The sequence below is a fragment of the Arachis ipaensis genome, chromosome B6 (genome assembly GCF_059453495.1).
Source record: "Arachis ipaensis isolate K30076 ecotype BB chromosome B6, ASM5945349v1, whole genome shotgun sequence".
NCBI classification, from domain to species: domain Eukaryota; kingdom Viridiplantae; phylum Streptophyta; class Magnoliopsida; order Fabales; family Fabaceae; genus Arachis; species Arachis ipaensis.
In genome coordinates, this window is record NC_142441.1 from 54935740 (window position 1) to 54957583 (window position 21844).

The 21844-nt window shown below is 34.2% G+C and overlaps 2 protein-coding genes across 2 annotated transcripts; both read left to right on the top strand.

Annotated features, from left to right (window-relative positions):
- The first annotated feature begins 14051 nt into the window (after positions 1-14051).
- Positions 14052-14851, top strand: LOC110263326 (uncharacterized). Its single transcript, XM_088490669.1, has 3 exons — positions 14052-14536; positions 14639-14682; positions 14736-14851. The coding sequence occupies exons 1-3, from the start codon at positions 14052-14054 to the stop codon at positions 14849-14851; spliced, it is 645 nt and encodes a 214-aa protein (XP_088346795.1).
- Positions 14852-20703: 5852 nt separating this feature from the next.
- LOC148555632 (uncharacterized) lies at positions 20704-21511 on the top strand. The gene is made up of 3 exons (XM_088489266.1): positions 20704-21108; positions 21229-21305; positions 21451-21511. The coding sequence occupies exons 1-3, from the start codon at positions 20704-20706 to the stop codon at positions 21509-21511; spliced, it is 543 nt and encodes a 180-aa protein (XP_088345392.1).
- The last annotated feature ends 333 nt before the right edge of the window (positions 21512-21844 follow it).

Sequence of the window (21844 nt, forward strand, 5' to 3'; positions counted from 1 at the left end):
GTCTGAGGGTGGTATGCTGTGCTCATGTGCAATTCTATTCCTAAAGCTTTCTGGAAAGCTCCCCAGAATCTGGAAGTAAACCTCGGATCTCGATCTGAAACAATTGACGAAGGTATTCCGTGCAATCGTACGATTTCTTAAATATATATCCGTGCCAGCCTTTCTAATGTATAGTTAACTTGAATAGGAAGGAAGTGCGCTAATTTTGTCAACCTGTCCATAATTACCCAAATGGCATCGTGTCCTGTTGAGGTCCTTGGCAATCTCGTGACAAAATCCATAGTGATTTGCTCCCATTTCCATTGTGGTATTTCTAAGGGTTGCAGGGTTCTTGACGGTTTCTGGTGTTCCACCTTCACCTTCTGGCAGGTTAAACATTTTGAGACATAATCAGCTACCTCTTTCTTCAAGCCCGGCCAACAGAACATTTGTTTCAAATCCTGATACATCTTTGTTACTCCAGGATGCATAGAAAATCTACTTTGATGAGCTTCTGCAAGAATTCTTTGCCGCAAATCTCCAGAGCTAGGCACACAAATTCTGTTCTTGTATCTCCAGAGGCTGCTACGATCTAGTCTTACAGCTTCTAGTTCCTTTACTTTCATCCGTCTCAGCATCGTCATCATATCTGAGTCCTATGCTTGTGCTTGCTGAATCCTAATCTTAAAATCTGGTGTTATATGCAATTGGGCCAAACGGACTCCACTTGACGTCTCAGTCATAGCCAACTTAAGGTCCTCAAATTCCGCAAGTAGCTTCTCTTCCTTTATCATCATCCAAGAGATACTCAAATTCTTCCTGCTCAAGGAGTCTGCCACCACGTTTGCTTTTCCTGGGTGGTAACTTAACTTAAAATCATAGTCTTTCAGGAACTCCATCCACCTTCGCTGTCGCATATTAAGATCCTTCTGGTCAAAGATATACTTTAAACTTTTGTGATCGGAGAAAACTTCTAGTTGAGTGCCATACAAATAGCGTCTCCAGATCTTCAGAGCAAACACTACTGCAGCCAATTCGAAGTCATGCGTCGTATAATTTCGTTCATGAGGTCTCAACTGCCGGGAAGCATAAGCCACCACATTTTTGTCTTGCATCAGCACACATCCAAGTCCTTTATGAGAGGCGTAACAGTATACTTCAAAAGGTTTCTGCAGATCGGGTAGTACTAGTACAGGTGCAGTTGTTAGCTTTTCCTTAAGCATCTTGAAGCTTCTATCACACTCAGCCGTCCAGATAAATGGGAGTGCAAGGTAAGTCAAAGGTAAGGCTATCTGTGAAAATCCTTTGATGAACCTCCAGTAATAGCCAGCAAGTCCAAGAAAACTCCGAACTTCTGTAACAGTTGTAGGTGGTTCCCATTGCACTACTGCTTCAATTTTTGAAGGATCCACTGCAATTCCTCCCTCTGATATAACATGTCCCAAAAATGCTACCTTCTCTGTCCAGAATTCGCACTTTGATAGTTTAGCATATAATTTCCGAGTCCTCAGTATCTGCAATACAGTCCTTAGATGCTCTTCATGCTCTCTTTCTATCTTCGAATAGATGAGAATATCATCTATGAAAACTACTACGAACTGATCAAGGTACGGACGGAAAATACGATTCATGTAATCCATGAAAATCGCAGGAGCATTAGTTAGTCCAAATGACATAACCGTATACTCATAGTGACCATATCGAGTTCTAAATGCAGTCTTCGGTATATCTGACTCTTTCACTCGAATCTGGTGATAGCCCGATCGTAAATCAATCTTTGAGAACACAATTGCACCTTTTAACTGATCTATCAAATCATCTATTCGTGGAAGTGGGTGCTTGTTCTTGATAGTGACTTTATTTAACTGTCGGTAATCTACACAAAGTCGCATTCCACCATCCTTCTTCTTTACTAGCAACACCGGAGCTCCCCAAGGTGATGTGCTGGGACGAATAAATTTTTTTCCAAGTAGCTCATCCAATTGCTTCTTCAACTCTGCAAGTTCCAGTGGTGACATCCGGTACGGTGCTATGGAAATCGGTCCGGTTCCAGGTACAAGTTCAATGCTGAATTCTATCTCTCGTTGAGGAGGAAACTCAGGTATGTCGTCCGAGAAAACATCAAGAAATTCCTTCACCACTCGGATTTGTTCTAAGCTTAGTTCACTGTCATTTGAGCTAGCCGCTAATAGAACATACCCCTCACAATCACTCCCGTCTAATGTAACTCTTACAGAATTCAGATATAAAGTATGAGACAGAAATGGTTTAATATCTAAACTATCAGACGGAATAACATACAGCAGTTCTTTCATAGCAATCAAGAAAAACATGATACTTGGACAACCAATCTAATCCTAGAATAATTTCTAAACCACATAGAGGCAAACAGATTAGATCATGTATAAAAGCACTGTTCCTAATAACAAATGGTACTTGCAGGCTCACTAAACTAGTCAAAGCATTTTGGGATGCAGGTGTATGGATAATTAGATCAAAGTTCAACTCAGAGAAATCTAGTCCCAACTCACGAGAAACAGTTAAAGAGATAAATGAATGCAATGCACCTGAGTCATACAGTACAGTTAGAAATCGATTTTTGACATAACACTGACCTTGGATCAGGGCGTCTGATTGCATAGCATCATCAGCATTCATAGCAAACACTCGACCTTATTGTTGGGTTCGCACTAGATTCCGAACAAATTTTCCTGGGTAGATCCTAGCTTTGTGTCTAGATTCCTCACAAGTAAAATAAGTGTTCGTTCCTTACAGCATCCAAATATAACATAACCATAACCATGGAGGTCATAACAGCTATGAGGATAGCTGTGCCTCACATCGATTTGTCATTCGGAACTCGATTAAACTATGCCTATTCCCAGTCATTAAGGTCCTATCCGCACCAAACAATCAATATTAAGGTGATCAGTCTTAATATCTCAAGTTAGGCAAGAACATTTCCAAAATGAGCACTCATAGACATTCATGCCAAATGTATCTTGAAGATACCCTAATAGCATGAGACACACAAGCAGAGTATGCAATGAAGCATAGTCAGTCCACTCCCCAGGCTCTACTGGGAACGAACTGCTCTGATACCAAATTGTAACGACCCAACTTCCGGTATGCCATGGTCATACAAGAAGCTAAGTGTTACCAACTTGTTCTTCCTAATTATTAACTATTACTTAATATATGAGCCTGTTTCTTGTTAGAACGTTGCCAATTTATGAGTAACTTTTTTTTTCTTTGTTTTATTTGTTGCGGATGATAAGGTGAAATAAACAAGCAGACATTGATAGAAATAATAAGGAAGCATAAAGAAATATAGAAACACAACTGATAATATACATCATGAACACTATATCAAAACAGGTAGCGTTTACAAAGATCAAGTTAGTTCACATCCTCATCAACCTACGTAGCTAATATATACACGACACTCCCAGGGCCTGGCCTATACAAAAAGCCGCTAAACTGGCGCCCAGGCTAGCCTAACTACTATATAGCTCCTAGCTCTCGGGTGTACTAACACAAGTGAGAGACTAACTATCAGATAATGTCAGACTAGAGTGTCATCAAAAGAATGCCCCTACTGTTGTTAAAAAATATCTACACGTGGTTGTTCAGAGAATCATCATGAGGCTCATCGATCTCCTCATCCTGCTCTATCTCTATCTCAGGATCCTCCTCCTCCTCATCGTCCGCAGCTACAGCTATACCCTCAGATCCACCAGAAACACTACTGTCACTATGTACAAAACCATTCGCGAGCACAGGTCCGTTCACGTTTATAGGAGCTACTCCACTGTCTGGTAGTGCCGGCTCATCAGGCTGTGGCAAGTCGAGGATCGGCTCAGGGGGAAAATCCTACTCTGGTGGTATCACAGGTACGTAGTCACCAGGTAACTCAGGCTCATCAAGAATGATAGGCTCAGGTACCGCCTCATTCAAAGGTGGAGCTGGTATAGGGTGCTCAGGATCATCAGGAAAAGGATGTCCAGGTGCGTCAAGATGTAACCAGGATAAGGGAAAGTCGTAAGGAGCATCGGGGTCAAAATGCGGGCAAGACAGAGGATGTTGAAAAGCTCGATTAGGTAACGCATATCGTCTAATACGAGGCTCCAAACCCATAATGAAGTAACTGTGATGTACCGGATCCTCATAAACGTAAGGGTCCTCGAACTCATAGAAGATCACGCCCGTCTCCATCTGAGGGGGAGGAAGGGAGAGAAGGGGTAAGAACTGGGGAGTTCTTAGTAGGGTCGGGGTTGTTAGTTATGTTCATTTATTCGTTTTCGATTAGCAGATAGATAATAGAATACAGTAATGTAGTAAACAGAGGTTAAAAATACATAGAAAAACAAAGAACAGAACACAAGCAGAAGAATACAAGAAGATAAAGCATAGACATAGCACTCGAACAGACAAACATAAAGAAATAGATCACACACAAAAAAGAATGCAACAGAGAGTGATGCACAGACAAGAATGTTGCATGTCTAGCCCTAGTACAGGTCATGAGCTCATGTGTCGGTTGGCTGCCCGCAATCCCGACATTTATCCGGTCACGAGTAGTCCCCATTTTCCGAATACGATTTTCCGTTCCTAAATAAATGCGCATATAATAATAGCCGCTCATTTGAGACAGCCTCTGCTTACTGCAGGAAAAAAAAAAATATATATATATATATATATATATATATATATATATATATATATATATATATATATATATATATATATATATATATATATACTCTGCTCTGCTCTGGGGAAGCGGAAAATAGCTGTAGGTGACTTAGTTTCCATACAGAAGCTCTGGGTTGCATTAAGCAACTAATATATATTAAATATAGCTCTGGGTTGCATCAAGCAACTAATATATATAAATATCTCTTTATTATATTACTCTTCTCTTTATATCTCTTTACTCTATTCTGGTTTCTCTTTTCTCTATATCTCTTTTCTCTTCTCTGATTGTTCTTTTCATCTGTATCTATATTACTCTTTTTCTCTTTATCTCTTTACTTTACTCTGGTTACTCTGTTTTCTGTATTTCTCTACTCTGCTCTGATTTCTCTGTTTAACGTATGTATTTAAAGCTTATGTAAATGTCGGTATGAACAGTTAGCCTATCCCAAGTATAGGTTCATTAAGTCTATACTAAAATAGTTTAACTTTTCATATAATACCTAACCCTATTCGCAATTCCAGGACTAACTATGTTGCCCTAGTTCGTTCACTAGTCTCTGTCTGTTTTTCTGTCATTAAAACTTTACAGACTTTTTCTTCGATTTTTATCTTTTCTTCAACTTTTTATCTTTTATTTATCTTTGCCTCACTAATATGTTTTTACCACTCCCTAAGTGTTTTATGAAGGTAATTATGAGATTCTGCGCTTAAAGATGTCTTTCTAAAGCTTTTACAGAAAACTGCCTTTTCCGCATTATTTTATTATTTTTATTAAAATATTATTTTTAATTAAATATTATTATTTAATATTTTATTATTTTTTTTATTATTTTATCATTAAATTTTCGAAAATTAACTTACTTTTACTTTTAACCTTTAAGAAATTACCAAACAACCCCTTAAACACCAAAAATTTTACTTCCTTGCCCTTTTTAAGATCTAAGGCCTGTTCTTCATTGTTCTTCATCACACTCAAAGTGTTCTTCATGTTCTTCATAAATTCTTCAGATTCTTTCTCTGTTTTTACCCGTTTTTCAGTCTTTTTGGCAACCGATTTTTTCTATAATTCATAATAAATTAGCAGCCACCAAAACCCCATCTTTTCTACATGATTTTAACACAAATTGAACCTCAATTTAAGCTTAGGGTTTCATTTTTCCAGCTGCCCAAGAACATGAACTTTAAAGCTTGAATTTCATCAAATTTCATCAAAATTTCACCAAATTTTCACCAAGAATCAATCATATATGCAACCAATTTTTAGCACAGCCAAATATTACAACTTTCACACAACTCAAACACAAATAATCAAGATTAATTTCATGACACCCTACCTGGTTTTGCTGCTCCTAATTCAATCAAACTTTTAGGTGGTCCTTAAGCACTTTTTCCTCCTAAATCACATCAAGAAAACACATATTTAAGCATGTTTCCTTGAAACCGAATCAAAAGAGAGATGGTGCAGCCAACTCACCTTGATCCCAGCCTTGATAAGTCATATGATCATGTAGAGAAAGAAGAGAGGATCATTTTGGTCGGATTGGAATTTTGATTTGAGTTTTAGTTCAGCAGAAATCAAGCTTTGAAGATTTGGAACTAAGAACTTTTCTCTCTTTTTCTCTCTATCTATTTTCGGCCACAAAGTGAAAATGAGCCAGCCTTGGGGGTTTTGGGGGTGTAGGGTGAGTTGTGATTGGTTGGCTTGGAGGTGGATTAAAATAATATTAAAATATCTCAGGTGTATAACTACTAAAACTAGATGTATCGGAACACTTGCAAAAACATCTCTAAAAACTATTTTCTGAGCTACTAGCATAAATGACACTAGTAACATATTTATTATGAGAATAAAACATGAATAATGAGGCCTTAGCATTGCTAAAGTCATCAGAGAGTGCTGGTGCTAAGCTGCACCAGAAAATTGTGAACCCGGTTAAATCGATTTTCTGTTTTTAACTAAAACTGATCAGGTAACCTTATAATATCATTCAAGAGGCTTCTAATACTCATATAATGATAATATCATCCTATTATCACTCTTCTCTCATAAATCAAGTCCGGTTTGTCAAACTGAGACTATTTACGAAAAACCAAATCAAAACTCCTAACCGATACGGTTCAAAAACAAGGTTCTTCGTGATTGCATTATCGAGCTTGTCTCGGAAAAGGTTCTAACTTAAAAATGACATAATGACAATGAGGATTGAGATACTTGATGATATATCAAAGGTTTTCCCCTTACTGATCTTCCGGAGAAATTCGTACTTTCAGAAAAGATCTCGCGTACTCCAAAACCGGGGTTGTTACATTCTGGATCTGCTTCAACAAGAATGTTATTGTCCTTGCTCCTGCTCATATGAAAAAGAGGGAACAGAAAAATAATAATAATAGGGATCCTTTTTGCCCAGGTATAGAGGTTCCCTTATGTAAGTAGAAGAAGAAAAGAAGAAGAGAAAATCTGAACTCAGAGAGAGAGAGGGGGAGAGAAGGAGAATTTTCGAAAATTATTTTTGAAAAAGAGTTAGTGATTTCGAAAATAGTTTTTGAAAAAGGTTAGTAATTTTTTGAAAATTAAAATCAAAAATTAAAATAATTAGTTAATTAAAAAAAAATTTTGAAAAAGAGGGAAGATATTTTCGAAAATTAGAGAGAGAGTGAGTTAGTTAGGTAGTTTTGAAAAAGGTAAGAAACAAACAAAAAGTTAGTTAGTTAGTTGAAACAAATTTAAAAATCAATTTTGAGAAGATAAGAAGATAAGAAGTTAGAAAAGATATTTTAAAACCAAATTTTGAAAAAGATAAGATAAAGAGATATTTTTGAAAAGATATGATTGAAATTAGTTTTGAAAAAGATTTGATTTTTAAAATCACAATTAATGACTTGATTCACAAGAAATCACAAGATATGATTCTAGAACTCAAAGTTTGAATCTTTCTTAACAAGCAAGTAACAAACTTGAAATTTTTGAATCAAAATATTAATTAATGATGTTATTTTCAAAAATTATGATATAAAATTAAGAAAGAGATTTTTGAAAAATATTTTTAAAATTTTCGAAAATAAATAAGAAAAATGAAAAAGATTTGATTTTTGAAAAAAGTTTTGAAAAAGATAAGATTTTTAAATTGAAAATTTGATTTGACTCATAAAAACTACTAGATTTTAAAAAGTTTTGAAAAAGTCAACTCAAATTTTCGAAATTTATGAGTGAAAAAGGGAAAGATATTTTTTTGATTTTTTTGAATTTTTATGATGAGAGAGAAAAATATGAAAATGATGCAATGCATGAAAATTTTTGGATCAAAACAATGAATGCATGCAAGGATGCTATGAATGTCAAGATGAACACCAAGAACACTTTGAATGTCAAGATGAACATCAAGAACTTATTTTTGAAAAATTTTTAATGCAAAGAAAACATGCAAGACACCAAACTTAAAAATTTTTCATGTATAGACACTATGAATGCAAGAATGCATATGAAAAACAAGAAAAGACACAAAACATGAAAACATCAAGATCAAACAAGAAGACTTATCAAGAACAACTTGAAGATCATGAAGAACACTATGAATGCATGAATTTTTCGAAAAATGCAAGATGAATATGCAATTGACACCAAACTTTCAACTTGACTCAAGACTCAAACAAGAAACACAAAATATTTTTGATTTTTTTGATTTTCTAATTTTTTTGGTATTTTTGGATATTTTTTTTGGAAAAAAACATATAGGAAAAAGAAAATAAGGATTTCAACATTTTTTTAATATGAATTCCAGGAATCTTGTATTCTTAGTCTAAAGCTCCAATCTGAGGGTTAGGCATGGCTTAATAGCCAGCCAAGCTTTAGTATGCTATTACATGCATTGAAGTGATTAGTTGAATCCTCAGTCCAAAGGAATTTGGACATGGCTTCACAGCCAGCCAGGATTCAACAAATCATCATGAAACACTAGAATTCATTCTTAAAAATTCTGAAGAAAAATATATTTTTGAAAACATTTATTTTTAAATTTTTTTTCGAAAACAGATGAGAAATTTTTGAAAGGTTTTTGAAAAATTTTTGAAAATAAAATAAAAATAAAATTACCTAATCTGAGCAACAAGATGAACCGTCAGTTGTCCAAACTCGAACAATCCCCGGCAACGGCGCCAAAAACTTGGTGCACGAAATTGTGATCTCAGGCAACGGCGCCAGAAACTCTGTACGCACGTCTTAATAAATCATTTTTCATTCACAACTTCGGTACAACTAACCAGCAAGTGCACTGGGTCGTCCAAGTAATAAACCTTACGTGAGTAAGGGTCGATACCACAGAGATTGTTGGTATGAAGCAAGCTATGGTCACCTTGTAAATCTCAGTCAGGCGGATATCAAAAGGTTATGGAGTTTTCGAAATTTAATAATAAGTAAACATAAAATAAGGATAGAAACACTTATGTAATTCATTGGTGAGAATTTCAGATAAGTGTATAGAGATGCTTTCGTTCCTCTGAACCTCTGCTTTCCTGCTGTCTTCATCCAATCAGTCTTACTCCTTTCCATGGCTGGCTTTATGCAAGGACATCACCGTTGTCAATGGCTACTTTTAATCCTCTCTGGAAAATGGTCTTATGCACTGTCACTGCATGGCTAATCGTCTGGAGGCATCACCCTTGCCAAAGGCTGCATCCCATCCTCTTGTGAAAATGATCCAAATGCTCTGTCACAGTACGGCTAATCATCTGAGGTTCTCGATCATACTGGAATAGGATTTACCCTCCTTTTGCGTCTATCACTACGCCTAGCATTCGCGAGTTTGAAGTTCATCACAGTCATTCAATCCCAGAGTCCTACTCGGAATATCACAGACAAGGTTTAGACTTTCCGAACTCTCATGAATGCCCCCATCAATCTAGCTTATACCACGAAGATTCTGATTAAGAGATCCAAGAGATACTCATTCAATCTAAGGTAGAACGGAAGTGGTTGTCAGGCACGCGTTCATAGGGAATGATGATGATTGTCACGTTCATCACATTCAGGTTGAAGTGCGAATGAATATCTTAGAAGCGGAATAAGTTGAATTGAATAGAAAAACAGTAGTACTTTGCATTAATCTTTGAGGAACAGTAGAGCTCCACACCTTAATCTATGGAGTGTAGAAACTCTACCGTTAAAAATACATAAGTGAAAGGTCCAGGCATGGCTGAGAGGCCAGCCCCCATGATCTAAGAACCAGACGTCCCAAGATGCCTAATACAATAGTAAAAAGTCCTATTTATACTAAACTAGTTACTAGGGTTTACATAAGTAAGTAATTGTTGCATAAATCCACTTCCGGGGCCCACTTGGTGTGTGCTTGGGCTGAGCTTGAATGTTACACGTGCAGAGGCTCTTTCTGGAGTTGAACGCCAGGTTGTAACGTATTTCTGGCGTTCAACTCTGGTTTGTGACGAGTTTCTGGCGTTTAACTCCAGACAGCAGCGTAGAACTGGCGTTCAACGCCCTTTTAAGTCATCTAAACTCGGCCAAAGTATAGACTATTATATATTGCTGGAAAGCCCTGGATGTCTAGTTTCCAACGCAATTAGAAGCGCGCCATTTTGAGTTCTGTAGCTCTAGAAAATCCACTTTGAGTGCAGGGAGGTCAGAATCCAACAGCATCAGCAGTCCTTCTTCTACCTCTGAATCTGATTTTTGCTCAAGTGCCTCAATTTCAGCCAGAAAGTACCTGAAATCACAGAAAAACACACAAACTCATAGTAAAGTCCAGAAATGTGAATTTAACATAAAAACTAATGAAAACATCCCTAAAAGTAACTAGATCCTACTAAAAACATATTAAAAATAATGCCAAAAAGCGTATAAATTATCCGCTCATCAATGACCATAGCTTGCTTCAAGCCGACAATCTCCGTGGGATCGACCTTACTCACGTAAGGTTTATTACTTGGACGACCCAGTGCACTTGCTGGTTAGTTGTGTGAAGTTGTGACAAAGAACTAAGATTATGAACGTGCGTATTAAGTTTTTAGCGCCATTACCAAGGAATGAATGATCACGATTTTGCCACACCAAGTTTTTGGTGCCGTTGCCGGGGATTGTTCGAGTTTGGACAACTGACGGTTCATCCTCTTGCTCAGATTAGGTAATTTTATTTTAATAAAAATAAATTATTCTATGTTCTTTAGAATTTTTAAGGATGAATTCTAGAGTTTCTTCATGATTTGTTGAAGCCTGGCTGGCTGTCAAGCCATGTCTAAATTTTTGGATTGAGGCTTCCACTTATCATGGCAAGAGTCCTTGGACTCTCATCTAATCAGTTGTTATATGCCTGATTTGTATCTGCTGAAGCTTAGCTGACCATTGGCCATGTCTAGTATTTTGGACCGGAGCTTTCACTAAAAGCTTGGCTGGCTAGTAAGCCATGTCTAATTCCTGGACTAGAGCTTTAGACTAACATTGCATGATTCCTGGAATTCTCATTAGAAATTTTGAAATCCTTATTTTTCTTTTTCCAATTAATTTTCGAAAAAAAAATTACAGAAAAATTTAATAAAATCATAAAACCAAAAATAATTTTGTGTTTCTTGTTTGAGTCTATTGTCAATTTATAAGTTTGGTGTCAATTGCATGTTTATCTCTTTCTTGCATTTTTCGAAAATTCATGCATTGCATTCTTTATGATCTTCAAGTTGTTCTTGATGAATCCTCTTGTTTGATCTTCATATTTTCTTGTTGTGTGTCGCATCTTGTTTTTCATATGCATTCTTGCAGTCATAGTGTCTAAAAATTAAAAATTTCTAAGTTTGGTGTCTTGTATGTTTTTCCTTTCTTAAAAGTTTTCAAAAATAAGTCTTGATGTTCATCTTGATCTTCAAAGTGTTCTTGGTGTTCATCTCGACATTCATAGTGTTCTTGCATGCATCATTTGTTTTGATTCATAATTTTCATGTTTTGAGTCTTTATGATGTTTTTCTCTTTCTTCATTAAAAATTCAAAAATCACAAAAATATCTTTCCCTTTTCTTCTTCTCATAAATTTTAAAAAATTTGGTTTGATTTAGTCAAAAAGTTTTTAAATTTAATTGTTTCTTATGAGTCAAATCAAATTTTCAATTTAAAAATTCTATCTTTTTCAAATCTTTTTCAAAAATCAAATCTTTTTCACTTTTTCTTTCATAATTTTGAAATTTTCAAAATTTATTTTCAAAATCTTTTTCTTATTTCTATTTCATATTTTCGAAATTAATGCTAACAATTAATGTGATTGATTCAAAAATTTTAAGTTTGTTACTTGCCTAGTAAGAAAGGTTCAATCTTTAAATTTTAAAATCATATCTTTTTGTTTCTTGTTAGTCAAGTAATCAACTTTAACTTTCAAAATCAAATCTTTTTAAATTTCTTTTTCAATTCTTTTTTTAAAATAAATGTCAATCACATCTTTTTCAAAATCAATTTCAAAATCTTTTCTAACCTCTTATCTTTTTAAAATTGGTTTTCAAATCTTTTTCAAACTAATCCTATCTTTTTGTTTGATTCTTATCTTTTTCAAAACCACCTAACTACTTTTCTCTCTCTTATTTTCGAAAATCCCTCCCCTCTTTTTCTAAATTTCTTTTAATTAACTATTTGTTTTAAATTTTAATTTGATTTAATTTTGTTTTTCTTTTTAAATTTTCGAATTTTAACTTTAATTTTAGATTAAAAACAAAAATATTTTTTTCTTTTCAATTATTTTCGAAAATTCTTCTCTCTCACCTCCTCCTAATTATTTATTTATCTACTAACACTTCTCTTCTTCTTAAAAATTCGAACCCTCTCCCTCTTTCAGTGTTTGAATTTCTTTTCTTCTTCTACTCACATAAAGGAATCTCTATACTGTGACATAGAGGATTCCTCTTCTTTTCTATTTTCTTCTTTTTCATATGAGCAGGAACAAGGATAAGAACATTCTTGTTGAAGTTGATCCTGAACCTGAAAGGACTCTGAAGAGGAAGCTAAGGGAAGCTAAAGCACAACTCTTTGGAGAAAATCTGACAGAAATTTTCGAAAAAGAAGGAGACATGGCCGAAAATAATAACAATGCAAGGAAGATGCTTGTAACGACCCAATTTTCAGTACGCCTAGGACATACCGGAAGCGGAGTGCTACCAATTTGTCATCCTAATTATTATCTATTATTTATTATATGAGCCTGATTCGTTGTTAAAAGCGTAGTTAGTTTGCGAGGTACTTTTTTTTGAAAACGTTTGAATTAATAAACAGAATCATTTATAATCAATTCATAAATAATAACAGATAAAACAGTTAATAACAACCACACATAAATGCATCACAAGTAGTTGACAACATTCGGTGATTCAGCCTTTATTAGAATATAGACTGTTAGTTAGAACACCCCTAGATGTAGCTAAATAATATCTATATACATATATATACATACAACATCCCAGGTCCTGATGTAACATCCCGCATTTTTGAAAATCTAAATATAAATAAATTGTGATTTTATCTTATTAAGTTTAAACTTTATAATTTTAGAAATTATTTTATTAGAAATAATTAAATAGACTCGGAGATAATTTTATTTTGAATCAATTAATATTCTTAAGTAATTTTATTATATTGGAATATTTTGTATAATTTTAGTAATTGAAAAATAATAAAGAATTGTACAATTTAATTTAAGTAACTTTTATCCTGAAAAAGTTATGATTTATTTTACTAATTTGATATCTTATTTTATGAAGTAATAAATTAAGAGTAATTAAATTAGTTTTATTAATATTTGGAGTTTAAGTTGATTAATATTCTTATGTAATTTTTATAATTGGTTATTTCATATGCTTTGGAAATAAAATTTAGTAAATAGAAGTATTATATAATTTAATTTAAGTAATTTCTATTATGAATGAATTATGGTTTATTTTATTAGTTTGAGTTTTAGAGATTAATTTATTAGGAATGATTAAATAGATTTTTATAAATACTTAAAGTTTAAGTAATTATATTATAATTAGATATTTTGTAAATTGAAATTAAAGTTTCGGTGATAGAAAAATAATAAAAAGTTATATCATTTAATTTAACTAATTAATATTGAGTTTAAACTGTATTTTATAAAAATATGATTAATATGTTTATTTTATAATTTAAATTAAAAATAATTGTTTGCTCTCATTGATATGCTGATAAATAAAAGCTTATGCATTTTGAAAGTAATTTTTATGAAGTAATTTTTATGGTATTATATTTGAATCTTAGATTGTTATTCTATCTCAAATATTTTATAAAGATTGTTATATTACTCATATACATTATACCTTAACCTTAAATTCCTAATTAAAAACCTAATTCTACCCTAAATTCACAAAACACGCACAAACAGAATGGGAAAGAAAGGAAACAGGGGAGCTCGAGGGGGGGGGGGAAATAGAAAGGGAAAAGAAAGGAAGGGGAAGGAGGGAAGATGGGGAAAATGGAGAACAGGAAGGGAGACAGAGGACGAGGGAGAAGAAGAGAAGGGGAGGAACGACGCTATGGAGCTTGGCGCCGCTGCCGAGCTGCTGTCGCAGAGAAGAAAGGGAGAGGCGAACGTAACCCACGGAGGAGAGGAAGGAACTGCCGTCGAGCCACGCCCCTTTGCCTTGTTCGTGTATTGCCGTTGCTGTTCGCTGAGGGTGAGACGTGAAGAGAAGATGCTGACCCGCACCATCGTGCCTCGCTATCTTCGTCGAGCTTTCATCATTGTCGCTCCCTATTCCCGTTGCCATCAGGGTTTGCTGCCGCTGCCATTGGGAGTGACGCAGCAGAGGAGGAGTCGTTCCTCTTCCGCCGCTGTCGCCGGAGACCTTGGTTGCTACTGTTCATATGGGTGAGTTCATTGTTTCCTTGTTACCGGAGTCACTGTCTATGAATCTTTTGTTTCTTTAGAATGACCTTGTCCCTATCTTTAATGTTCCTGAGTACACTATAGTTGTTGGAATCATTACAGCTGGAACTTGTTCTATTTGGTATTTTGTTTCTCTATTATGTTCTTATTTTAATTACGATAGCCAATATCTCTGTTTTAGTATTATGGTGTTATGCTGAAATTGTCGAAATTGCCATTGCTGCGAGCGTAACTAGAATTGATGCTGCTGCCGCCGTCTCAGTTGCGTTGAAATCACCGCTGCAGTTGCCAGTTTAGACTAAGCAGGGATTGTTGCGTTAAACTATGCGATTGCGACATCGAGGTAGGGGGTTTAAAACGATTTCAATTTAAGAATGCCTACAAGGTTTATTGAATAACTGCAAATATATTTAATAGCTGTGAGTAATTGATTGATTATGTAATTATTGAATTGTGGCTGAAATTGTGATTGGAATGGTTGAAATTGTGATTTGGAATTGTTGATTTGTGATATTGATTGATTATGTGGATTGGGAATTGCTTGATGACTAATTGTTGAGAATTTCTGAATTTTAATGGGTTATGTTGGATTTGTTGCCGTTGAGTTGTTATTTGGTATATTGTAATATTAATGAACTTGGTTGGTGGTTGATTTGGAATTGGTTTTGAGGGGTTTTGAAAGGTTGGATTTTGAATACTAAATAGATTGCTAAAAAACTGATTTTTGAAATTAAAAGGTGACTTTGGAAGTGAATTAGTTATTCAACGATAATCGAAATGATATAAGAGCAAAGGCTGAGTAAAGTATAATAAAAGTTGTTGTTGGGACTCAATTTTGAGAAGTTTGAATTAATTATAGAACTAATTATGATTTTTCAAAGTTAAAATGTAAAACTTGATTTTCTGCATTATTTTTAAAGGAAGCCGGAAACTTTGAAAAACTATAACTATTTCTGTGATTACCGGAATTGAGTGGGACCAAGTCCGGATTGAGCTTGGGGATATAGGGAACTGGACTACTGAATTTGAGACTTTTTCACTAAGTTTATGATTTATGGTGAATTTTTGAATCATGAATGTCAAAACTGGTTTTTCTGCAGAACGTTTAACGCAGCAGCAACTTGATTCCTCTATTGGAAATTTTGCAGTTTGAATTTTGGAATGGAACCAATTTTAAATACAACTTTATTCTTATTATTTTGATGCCGTAAAATTTCAGAACAATTGGACTTGTAGTTTTAAAGATATGAATTTTTGAAGGATGATGCATTATGCAGAAAAAGCCAGGTTCTGTTTCCTTAAATTAGTAACTTTGGGAGTTTATAACTTTTGATCCTGGATAGATATTGAGATGCAACTAATTGGAGGTGAAAATTAAGTATGTTTAGTACATGTGATTTAAATTTCAGGATTTTCTATATTTTAATAAGTGAGTTATGGGACTTGGAAGAGGTTGTGTTCAATGATTTGTAAAACAGAATTCTGCAGAAAATTACCTAACTTCCAAGCTACGTAACTCCGGTATGACCCTGGAACCAATTGAGAAAGAAATTTGGATGAGTTATGTTTAACCACATTAATTTTTAAGGTAGTTGGATTTAAGTTGGATTTTATATGAAATTTCAAATGTTGTATGGTGTTGCTGTCTTCTGGTTTTAAAACACTGGAGAACAGTCACGGTTTTGCTTATATTCCCGAAGCTATAGTCAGCGAAAAATTATGATTTTTGATTTAATAGAAAGTTTAATCCGAGACGGTCGCATGGATATAAAGTTTGCGCAACTCCAAATTCATTTGATATTTTAAAAATAAAATGGAAATCAGGCTACCAAGTTGTGTTGGTAATTATTTTGGATATGGAATTTAAGAAATAGATTTTCTATTATCAAATGTTTTTGAGAATATATTGCTATGGCAAATGCTGAAAGAGGCTGATGAATTGTTGAGAAAGAAGGAACCCGTAAGGGTGGATAAGTCCTATTTTTAAAGGAGATTATGTCCAAACATTTATAAAAAATATAAGGACTTAATCAAAATAAATATTCAGGGCTTATTTAATAATAATAACTCCAATGATTCTTTTAAGAAAAGAATATTTGATCTATGATATTGTTGGTAGGGGCGTGGGTCTAGTCCTGCTTGCTCAGTGCGTAAACCATTATGCAGGGATGGTGGTTTTGTCCCGCCTGCAGTGAGGATGGTGGTTTTATCCCGCTCACGTATTCATAAATTGTTCAGCAAGGACGGTGGTGTGATCCCGCTTGCATATTATTTTATGTACCCAGTAAGGATGGTGGTTTAATCCCGCTTACTGTGTAGGCAAGAACGGTGGTTTAATCCCGCTTGCGTGTTCCGGGCAAGGATGGTGGTTTAATTCCCGCTTGTCTATGGAACCTACGGATAAGGATGGTGGTCTAATCCCGCTTATCCGAGTCGGGTCTGGCAACATAACCGACGCGTGAGCTCATGGCCAGTAGGACAGGCATGCATCATATGCATCTATGTGACATTGTTTGGGTGTTTATATTGTAATTGGTTTGCCTAAGTGAATAATTCTGTTAACTGCTAATTGTTATACTTGATATAATTGCTCTTGATTGTGTTTGAACCTCATTACTTGTGTTTGTAACTGATTGGCTGGATTATGGTGAATTGGGTGCTGGTTGAATTGCTTGGGCCTGAGGCCGTGATTGGATTGTGTTTGAGGTTTAGTAAGTATGAAAGATTGAGCTGGTTCAGCATAGACTTAATGAACCTATGCTTGGAACAGATTAGTCATTCATACGGTCTAGGAAAACTTTTAAGATTTTTATAAAGGAAAATATGGGTTTAGAATTTTGGATAATTAACTGATGCTTTATATGATTTTGGATTTTTGAATGTTATGCGGTTGGTTTTCAAAATAAAAGGTTGACACGGCGAGTAAAGATCACTGCAAATGAAAACAGTTTTTCTTTTAAATACTTTTGAGTGAAATTAACTATTTGCGTTTTATTCTTTACTTTCACGGCATTCTCTACCTCTACTGAGAACATGTGGTTTGGTTCTCACCCCGAAATTTTCCACCCTTTCAGCGACAGGTTTGAAGACGCAATTTAAAGCTGCGAGCGATCAGTAGGCTTTCTTTATGGTCTTAATTGCTTTCATTGAGTCCCCTCGCTATTGTCCTTTGAGATTTTATTTTACATAGAGGGGTAGGTTTAGTATATTGTATTTGAGTTTTATTTGGTCTCTTTTGTATGAGAATTATTATCAATAATATTTATGTGATTATTATTATTTGTGAATGTTTGAATTATGACTTTAATGAAAAAAAAATTTTCTGGCATTTTCTTAAAACTGAAACGCGAACTCGATACAAAGGCTTGATAATTAAGTAGTTAATACTAGAAAAGGTTACGTAATGTCCTTTCTAGTAGAAATACCCTGACTTAAGCAAGGTATTTTGCTGGACGGGATGTTACAATATGGTATCAGAGCAGTCCTTCCTGTAGAGCCTTGGGAGTGGACTGACTATGCTTCATTGCATACTCTGAGTGTCTGTCATGCTTTATAACTTGTTCTGATGACAAGAGTTTGTGTTTTATATGCATGACTGTCTGATGATTAATGCTATTAGTTTACCATTGCATACCTCATGGTATCAAGTTTGGCTAACTTAATACTAATGATTTATATATATGGAAATACTAATGGGTTATCATAGACGAAATAGAAGTGATAGGTTAACGCGAATCACGAGGTTTTGGGGACGTTAGAGACTAAGTTCTAGAGACTAGTTCCGTTTCGACGTATGCTCTTTATTCGTGCTTAGTGTTATCTCTTTCTCTATTAATTGTATTGGAATTTCTAGTTTCTGATCTCTTTCTTGCTAATCTTGTATTATCATTCGTGCATATCCTTGCTTGACTCTGTATCTAGTTGTTGTTTGAATCTTTTGAACCATTTATCCTATACCTTACCAACTCTATGTTCTTTGCTTTGAACTTGGATTTATTTCGGTGCAACATATCATTTCTTGTAATTTCCTTGTTGAGTACTTGTTTCAGATTCTCTTACAAAAAAATTTCAATTTAAATCTTTTCTTACTTGGCTGCATCCACAACCCTTGCTTAAATTTTGATGGGATTGTTTTTAATTCGGTCTAGACTTTCTTACATAAACTCTAAAACTTCTTTATATAGTTTAATCTTGTTTATCTGTGATATACCACTTATCTTTTATTGATTTATAGAAAATTTTATTTCAAAATTTATTCTTTGAATTGAACCAGATTTTCTTCCAACTTTATTATAATTTTATAGCTATTCTTACCTAATTATGTACTTAAGTATCCTCCAAGATTTTTTTTAAAAGAAAGTATTTTGCCCTTAACATCAAACAAGCTTTAATTTACAAACCATGCATGATTTGTTTTGATTTAAAAACTAAATTGATATAACATTATTTATACTAAGTTTAGTACTTTTGGGAAATGTTAGATTTATATGTATTCTTTTGAAAAAGATAAACTAATTCCCTCTATTTCAAATTGAAGTTGTTCAAAATCGTTGTACCATCTTCCCTAATGATGTTCATATTGAAACTGTTCGATTTAAAATTTCTTCCTAAGCTTTGAATTAACTCCCTTTATGCTCCATTTCATTGCTTATATATATCCTTGTTTGTTGACGATCTCACGTATTCCTTCAAAACCTTGCGAAATACCATCTTGTGCAATTGCAAACTTGAGTATTCATCTAATTTCACGCATAAACCTTTTGTGCCGTTTGTCTTTCTCTTCTCATGTTTCGTAATCCTTATAGGCAGTAGTTCTTAGGGACACGATTTGTGCGTACGGAAAGTGAATCTGGTCAGTATACGAAGTTATAAGGAGTTTAATTCTGAGGCGACAAGAGGAAGTGGTCGTACTTTGTTAAGAGTTCTGAACGAATATTGTGCCTATTTGATTTTGGATTTTGAAATTTTTCTTGTGTTAAGTTATTTTATCAACTCTTGCATTACCTAGTATATTTTCTTCTATGTTTATGTGATATGATTTTCTTGGATCCTTTAAAATGTTCAAAAGGGGATGTGAAAATAAACTTTTTCTTCATCTTGTATCAATTTTCGAGGGCGAAAATTTTTGTAAGTTGAATAGAATGTAGCATCCCGCATTTTTGAAAATGTAAATATAAATAAATTGTGATTTTATCTTATTAAGTTTAAACTTTATAATTTTAGAAATTATTTTATTAGAAATAATTAAATAGACTCGGAGATAATTTTATTTTGAATCAATTAATATTCTTAAGTAATTTTATTATATTGGAATATTTTGTATAATTTTAGTAATTGAAAAATAATAAAGAATTGTACAATTTAATTTAAGTAACTTTTATCCTGAAAAAGTTACGATTTATTTTACTAATTTGATATCTTATTTTATGAAGTAATTAATTAAGAGTAATTAAATTAGTTTTATTAATATTTGGAGTTTAAGTTGATTAATATTCTTATGTAATTTTTATAATTGGTTATTTCATATGCTTTGGAAATAAAATTTAGTAAATAGAAGTATTATATAATTTAATTTAAGTAATTTCTATTATGAATGAATTATGGTTTATTTTATTAGTTTGAGTTTTAGAGATTAATTTATTAGGAATGATTAAATAGATTTTTATAAATACTTAAAGTTTAAGAATTATATTATAATTAGATATTTTGTAAATTGAGATTAAAGTTTTGGTGATAGAAAAATAATAAAAAGTTATATCATTTAATTTAACTAATTAATATTGAGTTTAAACTGTATTTTATAAAAATGTGATTAATATGTTTATTTTATAATTTAAATTAAAAATAATTGTTTGAACTCATTGATATGCTGATAAATAAAATTTTATGCATTTTGAAAGTAATTTTTATGAAGTAATTTTTATGGTATTGTATTTGAATCTTAGATTGTTATTCTATCTCAAATATTTTGTAAAGGTTATTATATTACTCATATACATTATACCTTAACCTTAAATTCCTAATTAAAAACCTAATTCTACCCTAAATTCACAAAACACACGCACAAACAGAATGGGAAAGAAAGTAAACAGGGGAGCTCGAGGGGGGGAAAATAGAAAGGGAAAAGAAAGGAAGGGGAAGGAGGGAAGATGGGGAAAATGGAGAACAGGAAAGGAGACAGAGGACGAGGGAGAAGAAGAGAGGGGGAGGAACGACGCTATGGAGCTTGGCGCCGCTGCCGAGCTGCTGTCGCAGAGAAGAAAGGGAGAGGCGAACGTGACCCACGGAGGAGAGGAAGGAGCTGCCGTCGAGCCACGCCCCTTTGCCTTGTTCGTGTATCGCCGTTGCTATTCGCTGAGGGTGAGACGCGAAGAGAAGATGCTGACCCGCACCATCGTGCCTCGCTATCTTCGTCGAGCCTTCATCATTGTCGCTCCCTATTCCCGTTGCCATCAGGGTTTGCTGCCGCTGCCATTCAGAGTGACGCAGCAGAGGAGGAGTCGTTCCTCTTCCGCCGCCGTCGCCGGAGACCTTGGTTGCTGCTATTCATATGGGTGAGTTCGTTGTTTCCTAGTTACTGGAGTCACTGTCTATGAATCTTTTGTTGCTTTAGAATGACCTTGTCCCTATCTTTAATGTTCCTGAGTACACTATAGTTGTTGGAATCATTACAGTTGGAACTTGTCACCGGGGGAGAGAAGCGGCTGCACTATCCTCTTCGTTTTGACATTGAACCTCTATTCCTAACCCTGTAACGCTCTTGCTCTTGTTCTATTTGGTATTTTGTTTCTCTATTATGTTGTTCTTATTTTAATTACGATAGCCAATATCTCTGTTTTAGTATTATGGTGTTATGCTGAAATTGCCGAAATTGCCGTTGCTGCGAGTGTAACTAGAATTGATGCTGCTGCCGCCGTCTCGGTTGCGTTGAAATCGCGGCTGCAGTTGCCAGTTTAGACTAAGCAGGGATTGTTGCGTTAAACTATGCGATTGCGACATTGAGGTAGGGGGTTTAAAACGATTTCAATTTAAGAATGCCTACAAGGTTTATTGAATAACTGCAAATAGATTTAATAGCTGTGAGTAATTGATTGATTATGTAATTATTGAATTGTGGCTGAAATTGTGATTGGAATGGTTGAAATTGTGATTTGGAATTGTTGATTTGTGATATTGATTGATTATGTGGATTGGGAATTGCTTGATGACTAATTGTTGAGAATTTTTGAATTTTAATGGGTTATGTTGGATTTGTTGCCGTTGAGTTATTATTTGGTATATTGTAATGTT